At 35.6% G+C, this 19993-nt stretch overlaps 1 protein-coding gene across 1 annotated transcript in view; it reads left to right on the top strand.

Annotated features, from left to right (window-relative positions):
- The window catches only part of MSH4 (mutS homolog 4), a 70540-nt gene that overhangs the window by 42428 nt on the left and 8119 nt on the right, over positions 1-19993 (top strand). The window contains exons 16-19 of the mRNA XM_036445158.2: positions 10887-11005; positions 12515-12643; positions 16832-17006; positions 18477-18565. Coding sequence (XP_036301051.2) covers positions 10887-11005; positions 12515-12643; positions 16832-17006; positions 18477-18565 — 512 coding nt within the window. The remainder of the gene's footprint in view (positions 1-10886; positions 11006-12514; positions 12644-16831; positions 17007-18476; positions 18566-19993) is intronic.

Here is a 19993-nt window from a genome sequence, read left to right as displayed (position 1 = left end):
TCTATCTTTTGGTTCATCAGTTTATAATGATCTTTATTATCCACAAATGAGTAGGGTCATGTGGTGTTTCTCTTTCATTGATTGGCTTATTTCACTCAGCATGATGTTCTCCAATTCCATCCAGGTTGCTGCAAATGATGAGAATTCCTTCTTTTTTATGGCAGCATAGTATTCCATTGTGTAGATGTACCATGGTTTTTGGATCCAATCTTCTGCTGATGGGCACCTAGGCTGTTTCCAAATTCTGGCTATTGTAGATTGTGCTGCTATGAACATAGGGGTGCATATATCCTTTCTGATTGGTGTTTCTAGTTTCTTGGGATATATTCCTAGGAGTGGGATTACTGGGTCAAATGGGAGTTCCATTTTCAGTTTTTTGAGGAAACTCCACACTGTTCTCCACAGTGGTTGCACCAGTATGCATTCCCACCAGCAGTGCACGAGGGTTCCTTTTTCTCCGCAACCTCACCAACACTTGTCGTTTGTTGATTTGTTGATGTTGGCCATTCTGACAGGTGTGAGATGGTACCGCATTGTTGTTTTGATTTGCATCTCTCGTATAATTAGTGACTTTGAGCATGTTTTCATGTGCCTTTTGGCCTTCCTTCTGTCTTCTTTTGAAAATATTCTATTTAGGTCCCTTGCCCATTTCTTAATTGGATCATTCATCTTCCTTTTATTTAGTTGTATCAGCTGTCTGTAGATGTTGGAGATTAAACCTTTATCAGTGGTGTTATTTGCAAATATGTTCTCCCACACCGTGGGCTTTCTTGTTGTTTTGTTGATGGTTTCTTTTGCTGTAAAAAAGCTTTTTATTTTGATGTAGTCCCATTTGTTTATTTTCTCTTTAGCTTCCATTGCCCTAGGGGCAGTATCAGTGAAGAAGTTCTTTTGGCATACGTCTGAGATTTTGCTGCCTGTGGATGCTTCTAGTATTTTTATGGTTTCCCGTCTGATGTTTAAGTCCTGTATCCATTTTGAGTTTATTTTTGTGTATGGTGTAAGTTGGTGATTTAGTTTCATTCTTTTGCATGTGTCTGCCCAATTTTCCCAACACCATTTATTGAAGAAACTGTCTTGACTCCATTGTATATTTGTGCCTCCTTTGTCAAATATTAATTGAGCATGTTGATTTGGGTTGATATCTGGGTTCTCAATTCTATTCCATTGATCTATATGTCTGTTCTTGTGCCAGTACCAGGCTGTTTTGCGAACAGTGGCTTTGTAATACAGTTTGAAGTCTGGTATTGAGATCCCTCCTACTTTACCCTTCTTTCTCAGGATTGCTGTGGCTATTCGGGGTCTTTTATTGTTCCAAATGAACTTTTGGAGAGTTCTTTCTAGGTCAGTGAAATATGCTGTTGGTATTTTAATGGGGAGTGCATTGAACCTATAGATTGCTTTAGGAAGTATGGGCATTTTGATAATGTTGATTCTACCAATCCATGAACATGGTATGTTCTTCCATCTGTTTACATCTTCCTCTATCTCTTTTTTCAGTGTCGTGTAGTTTTCTGCATATAGGTCCTTTACTTCCTTAAATTTATTTCTAGGTATCTTAATTTTTTTGGTGCGATGGTAAATGGAATTGCTTTTTTAGTCTCTGTTTCTGTATGCCATGGATTTCTTGGCGTTAATTTTGTATCCTGCTACATTGCCAAATTCATTTATTAAGTCAATTAGTTTTTTAATGGAGTCTTTTGGTTTTTTTATGTACAATATCATGTCATCTGCAAATAAGGATAACTTTACTTCTTCTTTTCCAATTTGGATGCCTTTTATTTCCTCCTCTTGTCTAATTGCAATGGCTAGTACTTCCAGTACTATGTCAAACAGGAGTGGGGAGAGTGGGCATCCCTGTCTTGTTCCTGTTCTTAGAGGGAATGGTTTTAGTTTTTGCCCATTGAGTATAATGTTGGCTGTGGGTTTATCATATATAGCTTTTATTATGTTGAGGTATGATCCTTGTACTCCCACCTTGTTGAGAGTTTTTATCAGGAAAGGGTGTTGGATTTTATCAAATGCTTTTTCTGCATCAATTGATATGACTATATGATTTTTATCTTTCAACTTTTTTATGTGATGTATCACGTTTATTGATTTGTGGATATTGTACCAACCTTGCATTCCTGGAATAAATCCTACTTGGTCATGGTGTATGATCTTTGTGATGCTCTGCTGGAGCCGATTTGCTAGAATTTTGTTGAGGATTTTGGCATCTATGTTCATGAGGGATATTGGCCTGTAGTTCTCTTTCATTGAGTTATCTTTATCTGGTTTTGGTATTAGGGTGATGCTGGCTTCATAGAAGAAGTTTGGAAGTGTTCCTTCCTCTTGAATTTTTTGGAATAGTCTGAGGAGGATAGGTTTTAGTTCTTCCTTGAATGTTTGGTAAAACTCTCCTGTGAAGCCATCTGGCCCTGGGCTTTTGTTTGTTGGAAGCTTTCTGATGACTGTTTCAATTTCTTCCCAAGTCACTGGTCTATTGAGATTTTTAGATTCTTCCTGATTGAGTTTTGGAAGTTTGTATTTTTCTAGGAATATGTCCATTTCCTCCAGGTTGTTCAGTTTGTTGGAATAGAGTTGTTCGTAGTATTTTGTAACAATCCATTGTATTTTGGAGGGGTCTGTTGTTATTTCACCTCTTTCATTTCTGATTTTGTTTTTTTGGGTCCTCTCTCTTTGTTTCTTAGTTAGCCTGGCTAGAGGTTCATCTATCTTGTTTATTCTTTCAAAGAACCAGCTCTTGGTTTTGTTGATCTTATGTATTGTTTTTTGGTCTCTATGTTGTTTATCTGTGCTCTGATTTTTGTTATTTCCTTCCTTCTGCTTACACTGGGCTTTTCTTGTTGCTCCTTTTCTAACTCTTTGAGTTGTAGAGTTAGATCATCTGTTACCCTTTTTTCTAGTTTTTTGCAATAGGCTTGTAAGGATATGAACTTCCCTCTCAAAACTGCTTTTGCTGTGTCCCATAGATTTTGGATTGTTGTGTTTTCATTGTCATTTGTTTCCAGGATGTTTTTAATTTCTTCCTTGATTTCTCTGGTAACCCAGTCCTTGTTTAATAGCATGCTGTTTAGTCTCCATGTGTTTGATTTCTTTGGATTATTTTTATTGTAGTTAATTTCCAGTTTTATGCCATTATGGTCTGAGAAGATACTTGATATGATTTCTATCTTCTTGAATTTGAAGAGATTTTGCCTATGTCCCAAAATGTGGTCTACCATATTTTTCGGACCATAAGACGCTCCGGACCATAAGACGCACCAGTTTTTAGAGAAGGGAAATGAAGAAAAAAAGATTCTGAAACAAATAGTGTCCTAAAATATTTTATTTGCATTAAAACCCAACATCACAGTCATAAATACATGTAATCAACCCTGTAAAGTAAACAGCAGCATTTAGAACCATTTTAGAGCTGGGCAAGCACACAGAGAGCACACAGAGCCGGGCAAGCAAAAAAACTTTTTTTTTTAAAGTATATGTGTAGGCTATATTTGGAACATAAGACGCAGGGACTTTTCCCCCCCACTTCTGGGGGGAAAAAAGTGCGTCTTATGGTCCGAAAAATACGGTATCTTTGAGAATGTCCCATGTGCACTTGAGAAGAATGTATATTCTGTGGCTTTGGGGTGGAGTGTTCTGAAGATGTCAATTAATTCCGTCTCGTCTAGTGAGTCATTTAGGATTGATATTTCTTTGCTGATTTTTTGTTTAGATGATTTGTCGAAGGGTGACAGTGGGGTATTAAAATCTCCTACTATTAATCTCTCTCTTAATGTCCTCCAGCAGTTTTTTTTTTATGTATTTGGTTGCTCCTGTATTGGGTGCATATATATTTACCAGGGTTATTTTTTCTTGTTGGATTGTTCCCTTTAGTATTATGAAGTGGCCTTCATTATCTCTTATTATGTCCTTCACTCTGAGATCTAATTTGTCAGATATAAGTATTGCTACCCCAGCTTTTTTTTCATTTCCATTTGCCTGGAAAACTTTTTTCCATCCCTTCACCCTCAGTCTGTGTGCATCTTTTTTTCTGAGGTGGGTTTCTTGTAGACAACAGATGTGTGGGTCTTGTTTTCTTATCCAATCTGTTACCCTATGTCTTTTGATTGGAGCATTTAATCCATTTACATTTAAGGTTATTATTGATAGGTACACATTTGACGCCATTTTTATTCTATACCCGTGTTCCTTCTTCACTTCCTATTTCTTTATTTTTACAGTAGACCCTTTAGCATTTCTTGCATTGCTGGTTTGGTGGAGATAAATTCCTTTAGTCTTTTTTTGTCTGTGAAGCTCCTGATTTCCCCTTCAATTTTGATTGATAGCCTTGCTAGGTACAGTATTCTTGGATTGGGACCCTTCCTTTGCATGACTTTGTATATTTCATCCCATTCCCTTCTGGCCTGATAAATTTCTGTTGAGAAATCAGTTGCTAGTCTGATGCGGGTTCCTTTGTATGTAACTTTCTGTCTCTCTCTGGCTGCTTTTAAGATTCTTACTTTGTCTTTGTTGTTTGCCAATTTGATTATAATGTGCCTTGGAGTCTGTCTTCTGGGATTCATTTTGCTTGGGACTCTGCGAGCATCTTGGATTTGTGTGGGTTTTTTCTTCTCTATTTCAGGAAAGTTTTCTGTCATTATTTCTTGAAATACTTTTTCCATGTCTACCTCAGTTTCCTTTCCTTCTGGAACCCCTATTATTCGAATATTATTTTGTTTTGTATTGTCCCAAAGCTCCCGTAGGCTCTCCTCCTGCTTTTTAATCTTTTTTTCTAGAAGCTGCTCTACTTGGGTATTTTTTTCCATCTTATCTTCTAGCTCACTAATGCGGTCCTCTGCCTCATCTAGTCTACTCTTGATGCTTCCTATTGAGTTCTTCATGGTAGCGATGTCATTTTTCATTTCTTCTTGGTTCTTCTTCAATTCCTCATGGTTCTTCTTCAATTCCTCATGGTTCTTCCTCATTTCTTCTTGGTTATTGTCAAATTTCTCTTCCATTCTTTTTAGCCATCCTATGATCATTATTCTGAATTCTTGCTCTTGTAGGCTGCTTACCTCTGACTCGTTTACTTCCTTTTCTGGTGATGCCTGCTTTTCTTTCATGTGCGGACTATGTTTTTGTCTCCCCATGGCCTCTCTTCTCAGGATGTCTGGTTATGTGGTGTTCCTTCTCCTGCGTTGATTTAAAGGTACAAAATACAACACTACCAGGTACAACACAAGAGGCACTTAACAGGAATGTATTTACAATATTAATAACCTCTAATAAAGGTGACCACTAGAGAAAGTTAACTTAGGGGATAGGAGAGAAGGAAGAAAGGTAAAAATAAAATAAAGAAAAATTTAAAAAAGTAAAAATTAAAATTAACAAAAATTAAGTAAAGAAAATAAAAAAAGAGGAAAAAAGATAGAAAAAGAAGAAAAAAAGTAATGACAAAATGAAGTTGGAAAACAGGGAAAAAAAGAAAGGAGAGAGAGAGAGAAGAGAGAGAGAGAGAGAGAGAGAGAGAGAGAGAGAGAGAGAGAGAGAGAAGAAGAAGAAGAAGAAGAAGAAGAAGAAGAAGAAGCAGCAGCAGCAGCAGCAGCAGCAGCAAACTAAAAGAGAAATGGGAAACAAACTATATATATGTGGAGAAAATTGCCATAGAACAACCACTGAACCCAGCCAATGCCAGTAACAATACTTGGAGATTAATACAAACTACAATATCTTCTATTATTAAGTAAGGCTATGATATACAGAAGTAAAAGAAACAAACAAAAACAGAGGATTTAAAAAAAAATACAAAGTTACAATAACAACACAGTAATAAGCATAACAATTTCACTAGCAAGCATAAAAATTCACAATAATCAACCTTCACTCAAACAATGCAAAAAGGATAGAGGGGAGAACAGTTTTTTTGTGTTTTTTTTTAACTAGTCAATATAGTGCAGAGATATGCATTTATACACTTGGATCAGGGGTTGGAACTTAGGTCTATAAGTTTAGTGAGAGTTTTAGCAGGGGGTATACAGAAAGAATAGAGGAAAAACTAAAGCCGGAAAGTGATAGGATAAACCGTAGACTAAAAGGGTAAAGTTTAGTAAGAGAGTGATGGTGTAAAGGTCGAGTTGAGATAGGGTTGAATGATGCTATAGTAGAGATTAAAATAGAATGAAAGTTACTCCCAATGTAAAATAAAGAAAAAATAAAATGGTACTGGAGAGGAAAAAAGAAAAAAAGAAAAGGAAAAAAAAAAAAAGAAAAATTGCAAAATAGCAGTAGTAATAGTGATGATAGAGATTGAAAAATGTAATAATGAAAAAGGTAAAATCAAGTAAGGAAAAAAGGAAAAAAATCGTTTCTTAAGTAAAAGATATAAAAAATGAAAATTAAATAAAAGATGTAAAAAATGAAAATAAAATAAAGAATAGTAAAATTAGCATAAAAATGTCCAGTAGTGGTCATTCACTTCCTCTGTTAATGTATTTGGCACTCCTAATTCTCGGCCCAGACAGTCTTGCAGTTCCCAGCATTCCACTGCACCTCAGATTTGTAAGGCAATCCTTAATTTTAAGTAGGCTATATCTTAGTTATTTGTGTCCATTTATTTTTGATTAATTAAAACATAAAAGAAAAGAGGAGAAAAAAAAAATGCAGTTTGTAATTCAGCTCTTAGGTGTCAGTGTTACCGGTTTGACCTCCCAGTCTTTTTGGTTGCTCTGGCCTTCTTTCTCTATGGCTGTAGCTGGCAGGGTGCCAGCTGGCTCCCAGACTATCTCTTTTGGTTCAGATCCCTTGTTTCCAGGAAGGCAATTTCCCCCTGCAATTTCCCTGGATATGCCCAACTGGGCAGTCCTTCCCTAGTATTCAGAAGCAAGGGGGTGAAGGGGATCAGGCACCAAGGTGTCCAGATGTTCCGCCCTTGGCGGAACAGCCGTGACTCTTAATACTCTGTCCCGTGACCCCTGGCGTTTTAAAAAAGTCCTGCTTCTGGGGAGGATTACGTCAAACCCAGCACTAGGTGTCGCTGCAGCCTTCTTTGGGTGCCGCTCGGCGGGCGGTAGTGCGCGCTCCTGGCTACAGTGGGGGAGGGGCCGGAGCTCCCCAGCTACCGTAGCTGCCTGGCCGCGGGACCCCGATCCCTCAGGCTGTCCCCGCAAGCTCTGACCTTTCCGTGGGTGACTGATGAACTCCCTTGAATCCACGTGTCTGCGCCGATCCGGGCGTCTCAGCTGCTCGATGGACCTCCCTGCTGTGGGCTTTCCAGGCCTCAGAGAAGCTCCTCTTTTCCTGGTAAGATGGCGCAGCCTTTCCTCCGGGAGAGCTCGCCGGGGGAGCTCGCCGCGGCCGCGGCAGTGCTGGCCTCTTGGTCAGGAAATCCTGTCCAGGGACCTTTCCTTACCGTCCTTGAGATTTCCGCTGTCCCTCTGCTGCCAATCAACTTTCCCTGAGCGACTCAGACGCTGCTTCTATCTGTTCTGGGACCAGAGTCAGAACAAGTCCGACTGTTTGGTCGCCATCTTCAAGCTCCGCCTCCAGGATTTAGTATTTATTAAGCTTCATCCAGTTTTGGATTTGATTATACTAAAAATTTTGTGGAATATACAGAAGTAGAGACTTCCTTACTATAACTACTCATGTTGAACCAATTATTGCTAAAATGAATAATCTAATTATTAAAAACAAATTTTGTTGTGAGAAAATGTAACATAAGTAGGATAACCTACTGCCTTTAATAATACATATAAGATTTTTCCAAAGTTATAACATTGGTCAGATAAGCATTTCCCTTACTTAATTTAAAGGTTATCAATCGCTTATCCACAACAATTGAGATATTACACACACATGCACACACATGCATATAAATGGCTGTCACTGATCTAATGCTGTCACATATTTCTTGGTGTAGAACCACAGTTTCCCTCTTGTCTCTGAAAAATGGGTTTCTTTAAGATTATATGAATAAGAGAAAGATGATTGGTTCTCAACCAGGGGTGATTTGTTTTCCCTTCCTCCTGTTATTTGACAATATCTGAAGACATTTTTGGTTTCACAATTGAGGGGACTGTAGAGTCCAGGGACGCTGCTAAACATCATACAATGCACAGAACAGCTTCCCTCCCCACATCCGCTCCACAAACACAAGAAAGATTTATCCAGCCCAAGATGTTAGTAAGTGCTGAGTTTGAGAAACCCTGGTCTAAAGTAATAATTATAAGGGCAACACAGCAATAATAAATATTGATGATACAGTGCAAATTTACCCTTACTGAGAAAGAAAATTGGAGATGAATGAGTGAGGTAATGGTAAATATTTTACTGAGTTTATTGTTTTAGTGGAATTAAAAGAACATCTTAACCAACTTACCTTTCCTTATAAGAATAGAGATTCAGCCGAAACCGGTTTGGCTCAGTGGATAGAGCGTCGGTTTGCAGACTGAAAGGTCCCAGGTTCAATTCCAGTCAAGGGCATGTACTGTACATTGGTTGAGGGCACATCCCCGGTAGGGGGTATGCAGGAGGCAGTTGATCAATGTCTCTCTCTCTCTCATTGATGTTTCTAGCTCTCTATCCCTCTCCCTTCCTCTCTGTAAAAAAAAAATAAAAGAGTAGAAATTCATATGTAACATCACCCTACTTGTATTTGAATAGTTATGAGAAGCTCCATCTTTTAAAAAACAGACTATCCAATTATTGGACAGCACTAATTGTTCGAGCATTAATTATATTGAATTGAAATTTGGCTTACATAGCTTCTACTCATTGGTCCTAATCCTTATCTTCTATGCATCACAGAATAATCTGTCTTAATAATAACTAATCAAATATTTGAAGAAAATTATTGTACTTCTCTTGTCACTATTTTAAAACTTCTGAAATACTGAGAGAAAGAGAGAGAGAGAGAGAGAGAGAGAGAGAGAGAGAGAGAGAGAGAGAGAGAGAGTGTGTGTATGTGTAATATTTCATATGATCCAATAATAAAGAATACATGGAAGTGAAGAACATAGGCTTTGGAACTAAGCTTGTCAAGTTACTAGTTATTGTGATCTTAGACAAATTACTTACCCTCCTTAGTTTTCCTGTCTGTAAATGAAAATTATAATACTACTTCTGAGAATAGTTGTAAAGATTGAGATATGGTTATACAGTGATATGGATTTGAGGAAAGAGAAGGAGACTTTTCAGGCAGAAGTAAAGTAAAGAACATGTTATTAAGCATAGATGAAAAAAAATAGTATGGTATTCCCAAGGAGCTGTAAGGAGTCCAAAGCCTTTGTATTATCACAGGGACAAAAACTGGGGACATGTACAGGAAGGAGTCAGATCATGAGAGTCTTAGGATACTTAACTGAGGAGATTGAACTTTATCCAAAAATCTGTAGGGAGCTATTCAAATTTAAGCAAGAGAATGGCATGATTGGATTTAACTTTAAGATAGATCTCTCTGGTTGATGTATGATTAGATGAGAGCCAGACCAGAAGCAAAATATCAGCCAGGAGGTTTCTGTAATAATTTAGATGAAAAATATTGGGAGCCTTTTTGGTGGTGGTAAGAGAGAGGAGAAAATATAAACATATATTAAATATGCTTTATTCTGTATTTGGTGTTTTCACATTTATTTCCCCATTTAATCCTTTTGATAATCCTATAAATTATGTTTAAGAAATCTGCTCTCTGAGGTGCAATCATTATAATTACTATTATTATTAATAGTAATAGTAGAAATAGTATCCTGCCTTTTGCTTTCTTTTTCTACTACTACTTATTCCTCGGAGGTAGCACTGATTCTCCATCCTTACCTTTGTTTTAAATCCTCAATTAATACTAGTGTAGCTGTGTTTTTTATTTACTCCCATTCTTTCACCATTTTGTCTATATAGAATTCTGTATATTTGATACTTTTCCTTTCAACTCTCTGTATATTTTTATCTTCTTCTTATGATTTATGAATGCCTTTTATATGTCATTTCATAGAGAATTAGTTGTATCAATCAGAATTGTTTTTTAAAAAGATGAATATTTTAGATTAGTTACCCTGATCACTTCTCAGGCAGAAATCATCTCATAAATGAATATTCAACTTTCAAAAGAAGTATTTTGCTTTCATTCATATTGTGTGTATTTCTGTACATTTAAAAAAAATAAATCTTTATTGTTCATATTATTACAAAAGTTCCTCATTTTCCCCTCTCCACTAGGTTCCCACTCCACTCTCTGCCCTTTCCCCAACCCCCCATTGTCCTCATCCATAGGTGCACAGTTTATGTTCAGTCTCTTCCCGCACCCCCCTCTCCTCTCTCCCTGAGAATTGTCAGTCCACTCCCTTTCCATACCTCTGATTCTATTATATTCAACAGTTAATATTGATCATCAGGTTTTTTAATTCCCTTGGTTTTTAGATTCACTTGTTGATAGTTACATATTTGTTGTTCATATTTCTGTACATTTTTATTAACAGATAGTTAAAATATTTTTTCTATTGAATATATTGATTTTATCAACTTTAGCTTTATAAACATTTCCCCCAAATTTTCATACTTTGAATGTTCTTTATCATCTATTATTTAAAAATGTTATTTTTATAACAAACCTTTCTAATGTACTTGAGTATTCACTATTTTATTTGAACTTCCAAATAACTTTGGATAATAGGTAGGGCAAATATTCTATTTTATATATGAAAAACACTGGGAAATTTAAGTGCTGTCCAAGGTTATACAATAAATAACATAGCTGGGGCCATGTTTTCTAACTCCATATTTGGTGTTTTTCCCCCACCATATAATCCTTAGGTAAGCTAGTAAATAACCTGAGGTGATGGAAGGTACAAAATGTTAGTACTTATATTTTACAAAAATATTTCAGTTTATTTTGATCTTATATTTTAAAGGATCATATGTTCCAGCAGAATATTCTTCCTTTAGAATTGCTGAACAGATTTTTACAAGAATCAGTACTGATGATGATATAGAAACAAATTCATCAACTTTTATGAAGGAAATGAAAGAGGTACCCAAACTAAACTTTTCTTATGTTAAAAAAATTGAATTCTGCTGCTAATAGTCAATGAACATGTAAGAAAGTATTCTTAAACTAAAACATGCAGAGTGCTTATACTACCCTGCAAGAGCCAGAGGGCAGTCAAAGACAGCTTTCTAATTTCTGTGTTATGTGGAAATGGAAATTAATGTTTTATGGAAAAATACAGTTTTAAATAAAAAGCTAGTGTTACTGAATGATAAAAACACACATTCATGTTTTTGTATGGAAGGTATGAATGACCTGTTAAGGAACAATTTGCATAGTATCTATTATTCCTCATAAGTTTAGTTTGAAAATAAAAGATCTCTGCGTTTAAAAATCATCCCATATTTTGTGCCCTTTGGAATTTTTATTTCCTGTAAAATAAGTATGTATCATCACCTATTTCTGATCTGAGCAAATCTCAAGTAGGCTTAAAAGGCTAAAGAAATGCAGTATAGCTCTTGCCCTATTTTTAATAGTTAGGAATTATTGAATCATAATACAGTTGGCTATTTTTCTGTAGACAGATAAAATTATTGCATATCTATGGGATAATATAGCAATGTATTAGGTGCTCCAGGTTACATTTTTATTTATTTTTTATTTTTTTAATGAAATACATAACTTATTTTTAAATATATTTTTATTGATTTCAGAGAGGGAGAGAGAGAAAAACATCAATGATGAGAGTGAATCATTGATCGGCTGCCTTCTGTTTGCCCTACACTGGGAATGGAGCCCACAGCTTGGGCATGTGCCCTGGCCAGAATTCAAACTGTGATCTCCTGGTTCATAGGTCAGTGCTCAGCTGCTGAGCCTCTCTGGCTGGGCTTACATTATATTTTTAATAGTTCTAGCTCTCAAGAAGCTTAGTACTATAGCAAGGTAAAATGGCTATGAAGGTTACTAATTGTGCTATTAAATAACAAAGGTGGTATTCTGATTTTGAGAAGGAGGTTAATAATGTTCAGTGGAGAAGAAACATATTTGTTAATTAAAGTCCTGGTCTTTGTTGAGCATGGACTTAAATTTATTTGTTTAACCAGGAATCAATGAACTTGGTTGGATGCTTTTCCCAAAATTTTTCTTTCATCTTTACAGGCTATAAAGAAGTTACAATTAATTTGAGCTATAGTTTTGAGCATTTTATGACAATTGATTAATCATTTGTGAAGAAAATGACCATCTTTATGCTTTATTTAAACATTTAATTCATTGCTTTGCTTGTTCCACTGTATCTAAAATGTCAACATTTTTAAGATGCTGGTTATTTATTCTTTTGTCTATTCTTTTTTACACTATGCTTATATCAATGTACACATCAGCTATGCTATTGGAGTTATTGGTCATGAGATTTTTAGAACACAAAATGTTAGTTCCTGCTCAGTTGAATTTCTCTTTAAAAATATATTTCAGATTAATTAATAAAGAGCTGGATTTTTTCTGATAGTTATAACTGGTTATAATGAATAATATTTAAATTATATTTTTCAGATAGCATATATTCTCCATAATGTTAATGACAAATCACTCATATTAATTGATGAACTTGGCAGAGGTACTAATACAGAAGAAGGTATTGGCATTTGTTATGCTGTTTGTGAATATCTGCTGAGTTTAAAGGTATTCTCTATTTTAAGTATATTAGTTTTGAGCCCTTTTTTGATGTGTCCTTTGTATACTTATCATGATTGTATTTTACAGACACCTTTAAGTAGCTCTTTAAACAATTTTAGATAATGAAAAGTTTTATATATATATATATATATATATATAATTTCTGATGGAAGGAGGAATGGTTGGTACAATCAATATTCATGATGTAGATAAGGAAAGGAGCAAATAAAAAACACAAATAGCCGAAACCAGTTTGGCTCAGTGGATAGAGCGTTGGTCTGCGGACTGAAAGGTCCCAGGTTCGATTCCGGTCAAGGGCATGTATTATACATTGGTTGCAGGCACATTCCCGGTAGGGGGTGTGCAAGAGGCAGCTGGTCGATGTTTCTCTCTCATCGATGTTTCTAGCTCTCTATCTCTCTCCCTTCCTCTCTGTAAAAAATCAATAAAATATATTTTTTAAAAAAAGCAAAAACACAAATAATGTTAAAACTAGTCACTTGTGAAACATGAAAACATTTCAGTAATTGTCTCCATGTGGAATAGCATTGAATGTGATGTCACAGCATGAAATAGAACTAGGCATTAGAGGTCACTTTTTAGAAAATTTATTTTACCCAACAGTCCATTCCTTTAAAGAAAATTTCCCCCCCCCCACAAATCAATTATATAAAACAAGCTATGATTTTTGCTCTATTATTAAGCAAATTTGTGAAGTACCTTTTAGATCATTCAAATTATATTCAGATACGAAAAACTTAAATAAAAATATTTTTCCATTTTTAAAATATCTTAAAACATCCCTAAGATGGGAGTCCATAATGATTTATTATACCTTCATATACTTTAAATGAGAGTTCATAATGATTTATTATATAGAATGAGAAAAATATTATTTTATACTTAAAAGTTTTATGATGAGTCAAAGGTAACATTGGATAACATTAGTCTTTATAATTCTGAAAAGATTTCATTTGATCAGAATTTTTTTTATATAAGAAAGATGTGTGTTACTTGTGAGGATTAAAAGCTAATTACTGTCATTAATTTTATGTTAACTTGACTGGGCTACAGAGTATCCCAGGTACATTTGGGCAAACAATATTCTGGGTGTATCTGTGAGGCAAGTATTTGGATTGGTAGAAGTAAAGCAAATTTCACTCTCCAGGGTAGATGGGTCTCATTCAGTCAGTTTTGAATGGGGTCAAGTTGAAGTCCTGAATAAAACAAAAAGGCCTGATAGCAAGAGTTAACTCTACCTGCCTGACTGCCTTCATTCATCCTGGGATATTGGTTCTTTCCTGCTTTGCACTCAAACTGAAATATTAGTTCTTTCTGGGTCTTGAGCCTGCCAACATTTAGACTAGAATTATACCATCAGCTCTCTTGATTCTATTGCTGATTGCAGATCTGGGGACTTAGCCTCCATAATCAACACACCAATTTCTTATAATAAACTAGTGTCCTGGTGCACAAAATTTATGCACATTAAAAGGGAATTAATTAGAGGAAATATTTTAATATTGCTATTTGCCCTTTTTCTATAATAGAAGTATCTGGCTGGCCCCACCACCATTGGGCAATACCAAGACCCAGCCGGCCCCACCCACATCAAGCCCCACTGGGTGGGAGATGCAGCCTCACATCCTGGCATGGGGGGGGGTGGTCTCAGGGGGGCACAGCCTCCCTGGGTCTGGTGCCATGCAGCCTCAGGTCCCTGCTGTGAGGGCTTGATGACCATTTGCATATTAGCCTTTTTATTATGATGATCTCTCTCTGTCTACACACACACACACACACACACACACACACACACGTCCCTATTTTGTTTCTTAGGGGAAACTTGAATAATACAGAGTTTAGTATCAAGAGTTTCTAAAGGATCAGAATTTTAAGGATGAACTTTCTGAATTGGTTCTAGGGTTTCTATTGATAGAATTGACTTTTACTCATTCTCCCAACCTTTTCTAAAAAGACTTATGCCCTTTTACCAGGGTAACTGTGTACTGGGGAAAAAGAAAATAATCAGTCATTTTGAGAATTACTGGACACTACCTCCGAACTGACTCTAACTCCAGGAGCTCAAAACACCACTGTGGTCTACCAGTCAGAGTAGGGAGTTTATCATAGTCTGGTGACAAATGAAGTTTTAGCTCTGGTCTATCTCATACTGGGCCCAGTGGGTCCCTAGCCCATCCTGTGGTTAGAAGAGGTGCAGAGGTGAAAGATGCAAAGGTGGTGTTTTCCACTACTTCTCCATTTCACTCACATAGTTGGTCTGTGCAGAAGACAGATGGATCTTGGAGAATGACAGTGGATTATCATAACCTTAACCATGTGGTGACTAATTGCAGCAGCTATATCAGATGAGATTTCCCTGCTTGAGCAAATTAATGCATCCCTTGGTACCTGGTATGCAGCTAATTGGTCTAGCCGATGCTTTCCCCCCTCTATATCTGTCAATCAAGACCACCAGAACCAGATTGCTTTCAGCTGGCAATGTCAGCAATACACCTCCAACTTCAGGGGTATATCAGCTCTCTAACTCTATGTCATAATTTAGTTTGCAAGGACTTTGATCACTTTAACCTGCCATAAGATATTATACTGGTCCATTATATTGATAACATTATAATGATTGGATCTGGTAAGCAAGAAGTAGCAACTACTTTAGATTTATTGGTAAGACATCTGTGTCAGATGGGGGAAATAAATATGACAAAAGTACAGGAGCCTTCTATCTCAGTGAAATTTCAGATCACTGATTCTAGTGATCCAGTGGAATAGGGCATATATTACAATATTTCCATGTTTAGCTGACATATAAGTTGTTATGTCTTGCCACCCCTTTCCATAGTTGATATCCATTTGCCCATCAATTATTTTTAATGTCTTAATATTATAATTTTCCACTAATGACCTATTTATAATAGTTGCTCACTGGTAATGTCTTAAACATAATAAACTACTCTAATTTCTATCTGCTTTAGTAACTCTGGGTAAGAAACCACATGCTGGTCATAAGTCATTTGAATTACCTCCATCAAATTAGGGAAAATACAATTTCCTGGGGCCCCATATAACAGCTTCTGATTGAGAATTTAGGGGGAAAAGCACCAAGAATGTGCACCTATAACAAGCTCCCCAGATGATTACTAACATTTGAGAATCATTGTCCTAAGCAATTTTCTTAAAAACTTAAAAGCTTTGCCTGGCCAGCATAGCTCAGTGTTTGAGTATCGATCTATGATCTAGGAGATCAAGGTTTGATTTCTGGTCAGGGCAAATGCCTGGGTTCAGTCCCCAGTGTGTGTGTGTGTGTGTGTGTGTGTGTGTGTGTGTGTGTGGTGGTGGGGGGCCATGCAGGAGGTAGCCAATCAGTGATTCTCTCTCATCATTGATGTTTCTATCTTTTTCTCCCTCTTCCTTCCTCTCTGAAATCAATAAAAATATATTAAAAAAAACCACACACACACACTTAAAAACTTTGCAATTTCAAATACCTAAGACTATCCATTGATTCCATTGTACACAAACTATATATATGGAGGGAAGATATATTTAAAGTATTTTTTTTTAAGTTGAGAGAAATATTATAATTTTGTTTATGGATTATTTCTCTAATAAATGATTACCTAAGTTGCCAAAACCGGTTTGGCTCAATGGATAGAACATCAGCTTGGGGACTAAAGGGTCCTGGGTTCTATTCCGGTCAAGGACATGTACCTTGGTTGCGGGCATATCCCCAGTAGGGGGTGTGCAAGAGGCGGCTGATCGATGACTCTCTCTCATCGATGTTTCTAACTCTCTATTTCTCCCCCTTCCTCTCTGTACAAAATTAATAAAATATATTAAAAAAAATGATTACCTAAGTTAATAGCTTTATTTCTGATAAATTTTACCTTTTCAATATCTTTAGATTTTTTTTTTAGGATTTCATTTTTGGATTTGTTTTCTTTCCCATATTGTAACATAACTGAGAATGTGTAAACATAATATACATGTTCTTTCTTGAGTGTAAATTTTTGAAACATTTAAAAATGAATTGACCATATTAGACTTAAAGTTATAAGTTTCATTCCTATATTTCTGCTAAGCAACTTGGAAAACAGAATTAAATTTTATTTTTAAGTTGTTAAAATAGAATTTTCTCATCGATTAAAAAGTATTAAAATTCATTATTATGTATTTTAGGCATTTACACTGTTTGCCACACATTTCTTGGAATTATGCCATATAGATGTCTTGTATCCTAATGTAGAAAACATGCATTTTGAAGTTCAACATGTAAAGAATACCTCAAGGAATAAAGAAACAATCTTGTATACGTACAAACTTTCTAAGGGATTCACAGAAGAAAAAAATTATGGTAATACATAAATAAATTTTATTTATATACTGAAACTCTGTATGTTTTTCTTCTCCCCTTTACTTGGCTGTCAATCTCAGTAACTTTCACTCTCATTCTTTTGAGTGCTTATATGCTCTAAAACTGTTTTATATGTCAAATTTGTATTTGATGTATTTATTTTTAAACTTATATTAACCAGTAACTGTAGAATTATAACACATGAAGGCCCAGAAGTATTAGTATCTATCCCTAAGAAAATGTAATTTAGTTTATATTTGCAAGTTATATAATGAATCAAAAACTATGTATTTCTTACACTCTTTTCAGTACTGGGGTTCTTTTTCTGTGTTCTTCAGAGTCCAGGAACTTGATAATTAAATCTAAAGTAATGGGGTACATTACCAAAGCATATGATATTCATAAACTAGATTACATATTTTTCCCTCTACATTATTTTTGACATGTGTGAAATCGCATGGATTTAGAGAATTTTCAGTTGACCTATACGTACAACATTCCAAAAATTACTTTAGCTGTAAATATGACCCTTATAAGAGGGGGAAAAAAAGCATCCTCTTTTTCTTACCATTTGAAATAGGAAATCAAAAGGATAGCTTAATTTGTATCAGATGTTCAATCTTTATAAGCCTCTTAAATGAGAATTTTCCACAAATGTGGGCTTGTGAAGACTAAATGATCAAATATGAACTAGTATAATGCCTAGCAATTACTAACTTCTAAGTAAAGATTAGTATGCTTCTATCGCCTCTAAAGAATAAAAACAATAAATTTTTAGCACACAGTAGAAAGTATATATGGCTTCCTATATAATACAGAGCTAATATGCTAATTAGACCAGAGAGCAGAAGGACCTTTCAGGATGACTTCCGACCGAGTGGGGAGTGGGGCCGATGCGGCAGCTGGGGCTGCCAGGGTCAAGCCCCTAGCATGAATTTCCGTGCATTAGTCTCTAGTTTATACAGTAAAATTAAACTCTGAGAACATGAGTTTGCATGAAGAGTAATCACCTACCATTATAATTTCTGAGAAATTCTTCTCTCATTGCTCTGCTAGCTAGAGGAACATTCAGCTGTATGGTCATCTCTATGACTAAATTCTCCTCCCTTGCAAAACTTATATATACTTGGACCTTCTCTTACCAACTGCATTTGTAGCTAGTCAGTGTTATTACTATTATTCAATTTTCTAATTGCCTCTTTTCCTTTTCCTTTCCTAACATGTTTTCCTGTATTACAGAGATGTTTTCAGAGATAATTTATCTAATATGTCTAATATAGCTTGCATATGTAATTAAATATAATAATTAGTAAGTTGAACTTTGGAGAACTTAATTTGAGAATTGTCTAGTAGTTCAGAAATGTATATGAATAGAAGTTTAAATATCTGAAGAAAAGATTAATACTGGTTAAAAGAATCCTAGTGATATTAGCAAGAATAATATTGAAGCTGCATTGCTTATAATTTTAGGATTAAAAGCTGCAGAGGTGTCATCACTCCCACCATCAATTGTCTCAGATGCCAAAGAAATCACAACTCAAATTACCAGACAAATTTTGGTAAGAAAATTTTTAGCAATAAGAATTGTGTTTTGTTTTTTTTCAAATTCAAGGATACTTCGAATGTGTGTATTTATAATGTCCTTGGATTTAAGTCTATAATAATTAAAATATTTAATCCTCTTTACTTCTCAAAAATTTTTTAGTTAGGATCATTATAACATTTCCCTTTAAATCACCTAATATAATAGGAAACAAAAGTTAAACAATTCAGTTTCTATAGTACTTATTACAATATCAACTTTATGATGAGAAAATAAAGCTCTCTATACATATTATATAAAAGGCTAATATGCTGTGTTCGACTGGTTGCTATGACTTTCACTAACCACCAGAGAGCAGACACTCAACATAGGAGCTGGCATAATGCGCCCTGACACCACCAACCTAGCACCCTCAAAGCAACACTTGGCTTCCCCCAAGTGGGACATAGGCCCCGCCACCACCCCAGAGCAATAGTCCACCAAATTGCAGCCAATGCTGCCAAGACCCCATAGTGCAAAATGTGACCCACAGCCCAGCCAAGCCCAGAAATGGCTGCTGTGGGCAACAGGTAATGACATCACATTGAAACACTGGGCTTCATCTTCTTAGTGACGACGGGCCTCCATGCAGTTTCTTCAGCCCAGAAACATAGCTTGCTTTATAGCCAGGTGCAAACATTTCACACTTTAACCAAATGTCTGTGAAGCATTTTCCCATGCCTTATCTCATTTGATCCTAACAGAAGTCTTGAAGTAGGTAGATAGGAGACTCGGTAGAATCCTATTTTCATTAGCCAGAAAACGGAGATTTAGAAAGCTTAGAAACTTGACACGACTGAAAAGAAGTAAGGAATGGTGGACCTTGAAAATGACTTCAGGTTTTCTCACTGTGCATAATATAGTCAAACACTGCTGCAGTTAAATATTTTACCCTCTGTTCTCCCTGCGTGATCTACAATAATAATCTGCTTCATGTTGATATTTACTGCTGTGTTGCTAACAATTACCTGAAAGAGAAGTTGAAGTGCTTTAATGGGCTGGAAAAAGTTTAGCTACATCAGAAAGCAGTTATAATTAAGCAAGCTGATTTTCTATATATAAAAGACTAAGTTGACTCATGCATGCATGATACATATAAAGCTCTCACTGGTGCAATCACATGTATGTGTTTTGATCTGTCATTGTCAATCATGAATTTGGTTGAAACTTCTATTATAGAGAAAGGGTGAATAGCGATATTAAAATATTCCTTCTAATTAATTTCCTTTCAATATGTATGAATCCATGCACCAGTATAAAATAAGCATTAAAAGTAAAAAACTATGCACAACATTTCAAATCTTTTTATTTATTTATTTATTTATTTATTTATTTATTTATAGTTTTAAAAGCTCCTCTATCATCCTGTTTAAGCTTCATAACTCTTTTTGAAGCAGTTAGGTCT

Source organism: Pipistrellus kuhlii, unplaced genomic scaffold (assembly GCF_014108245.1).
Source record: "Pipistrellus kuhlii isolate mPipKuh1 unplaced genomic scaffold, mPipKuh1.p scaffold_m20_p_2, whole genome shotgun sequence".
NCBI classification, from domain to species: domain Eukaryota; kingdom Metazoa; phylum Chordata; class Mammalia; order Chiroptera; family Vespertilionidae; genus Pipistrellus; species Pipistrellus kuhlii.
The sequence above is the reverse complement of the archived record's forward strand: the minus strand, read 5'-3'. Positions and strand labels throughout refer to the sequence as shown.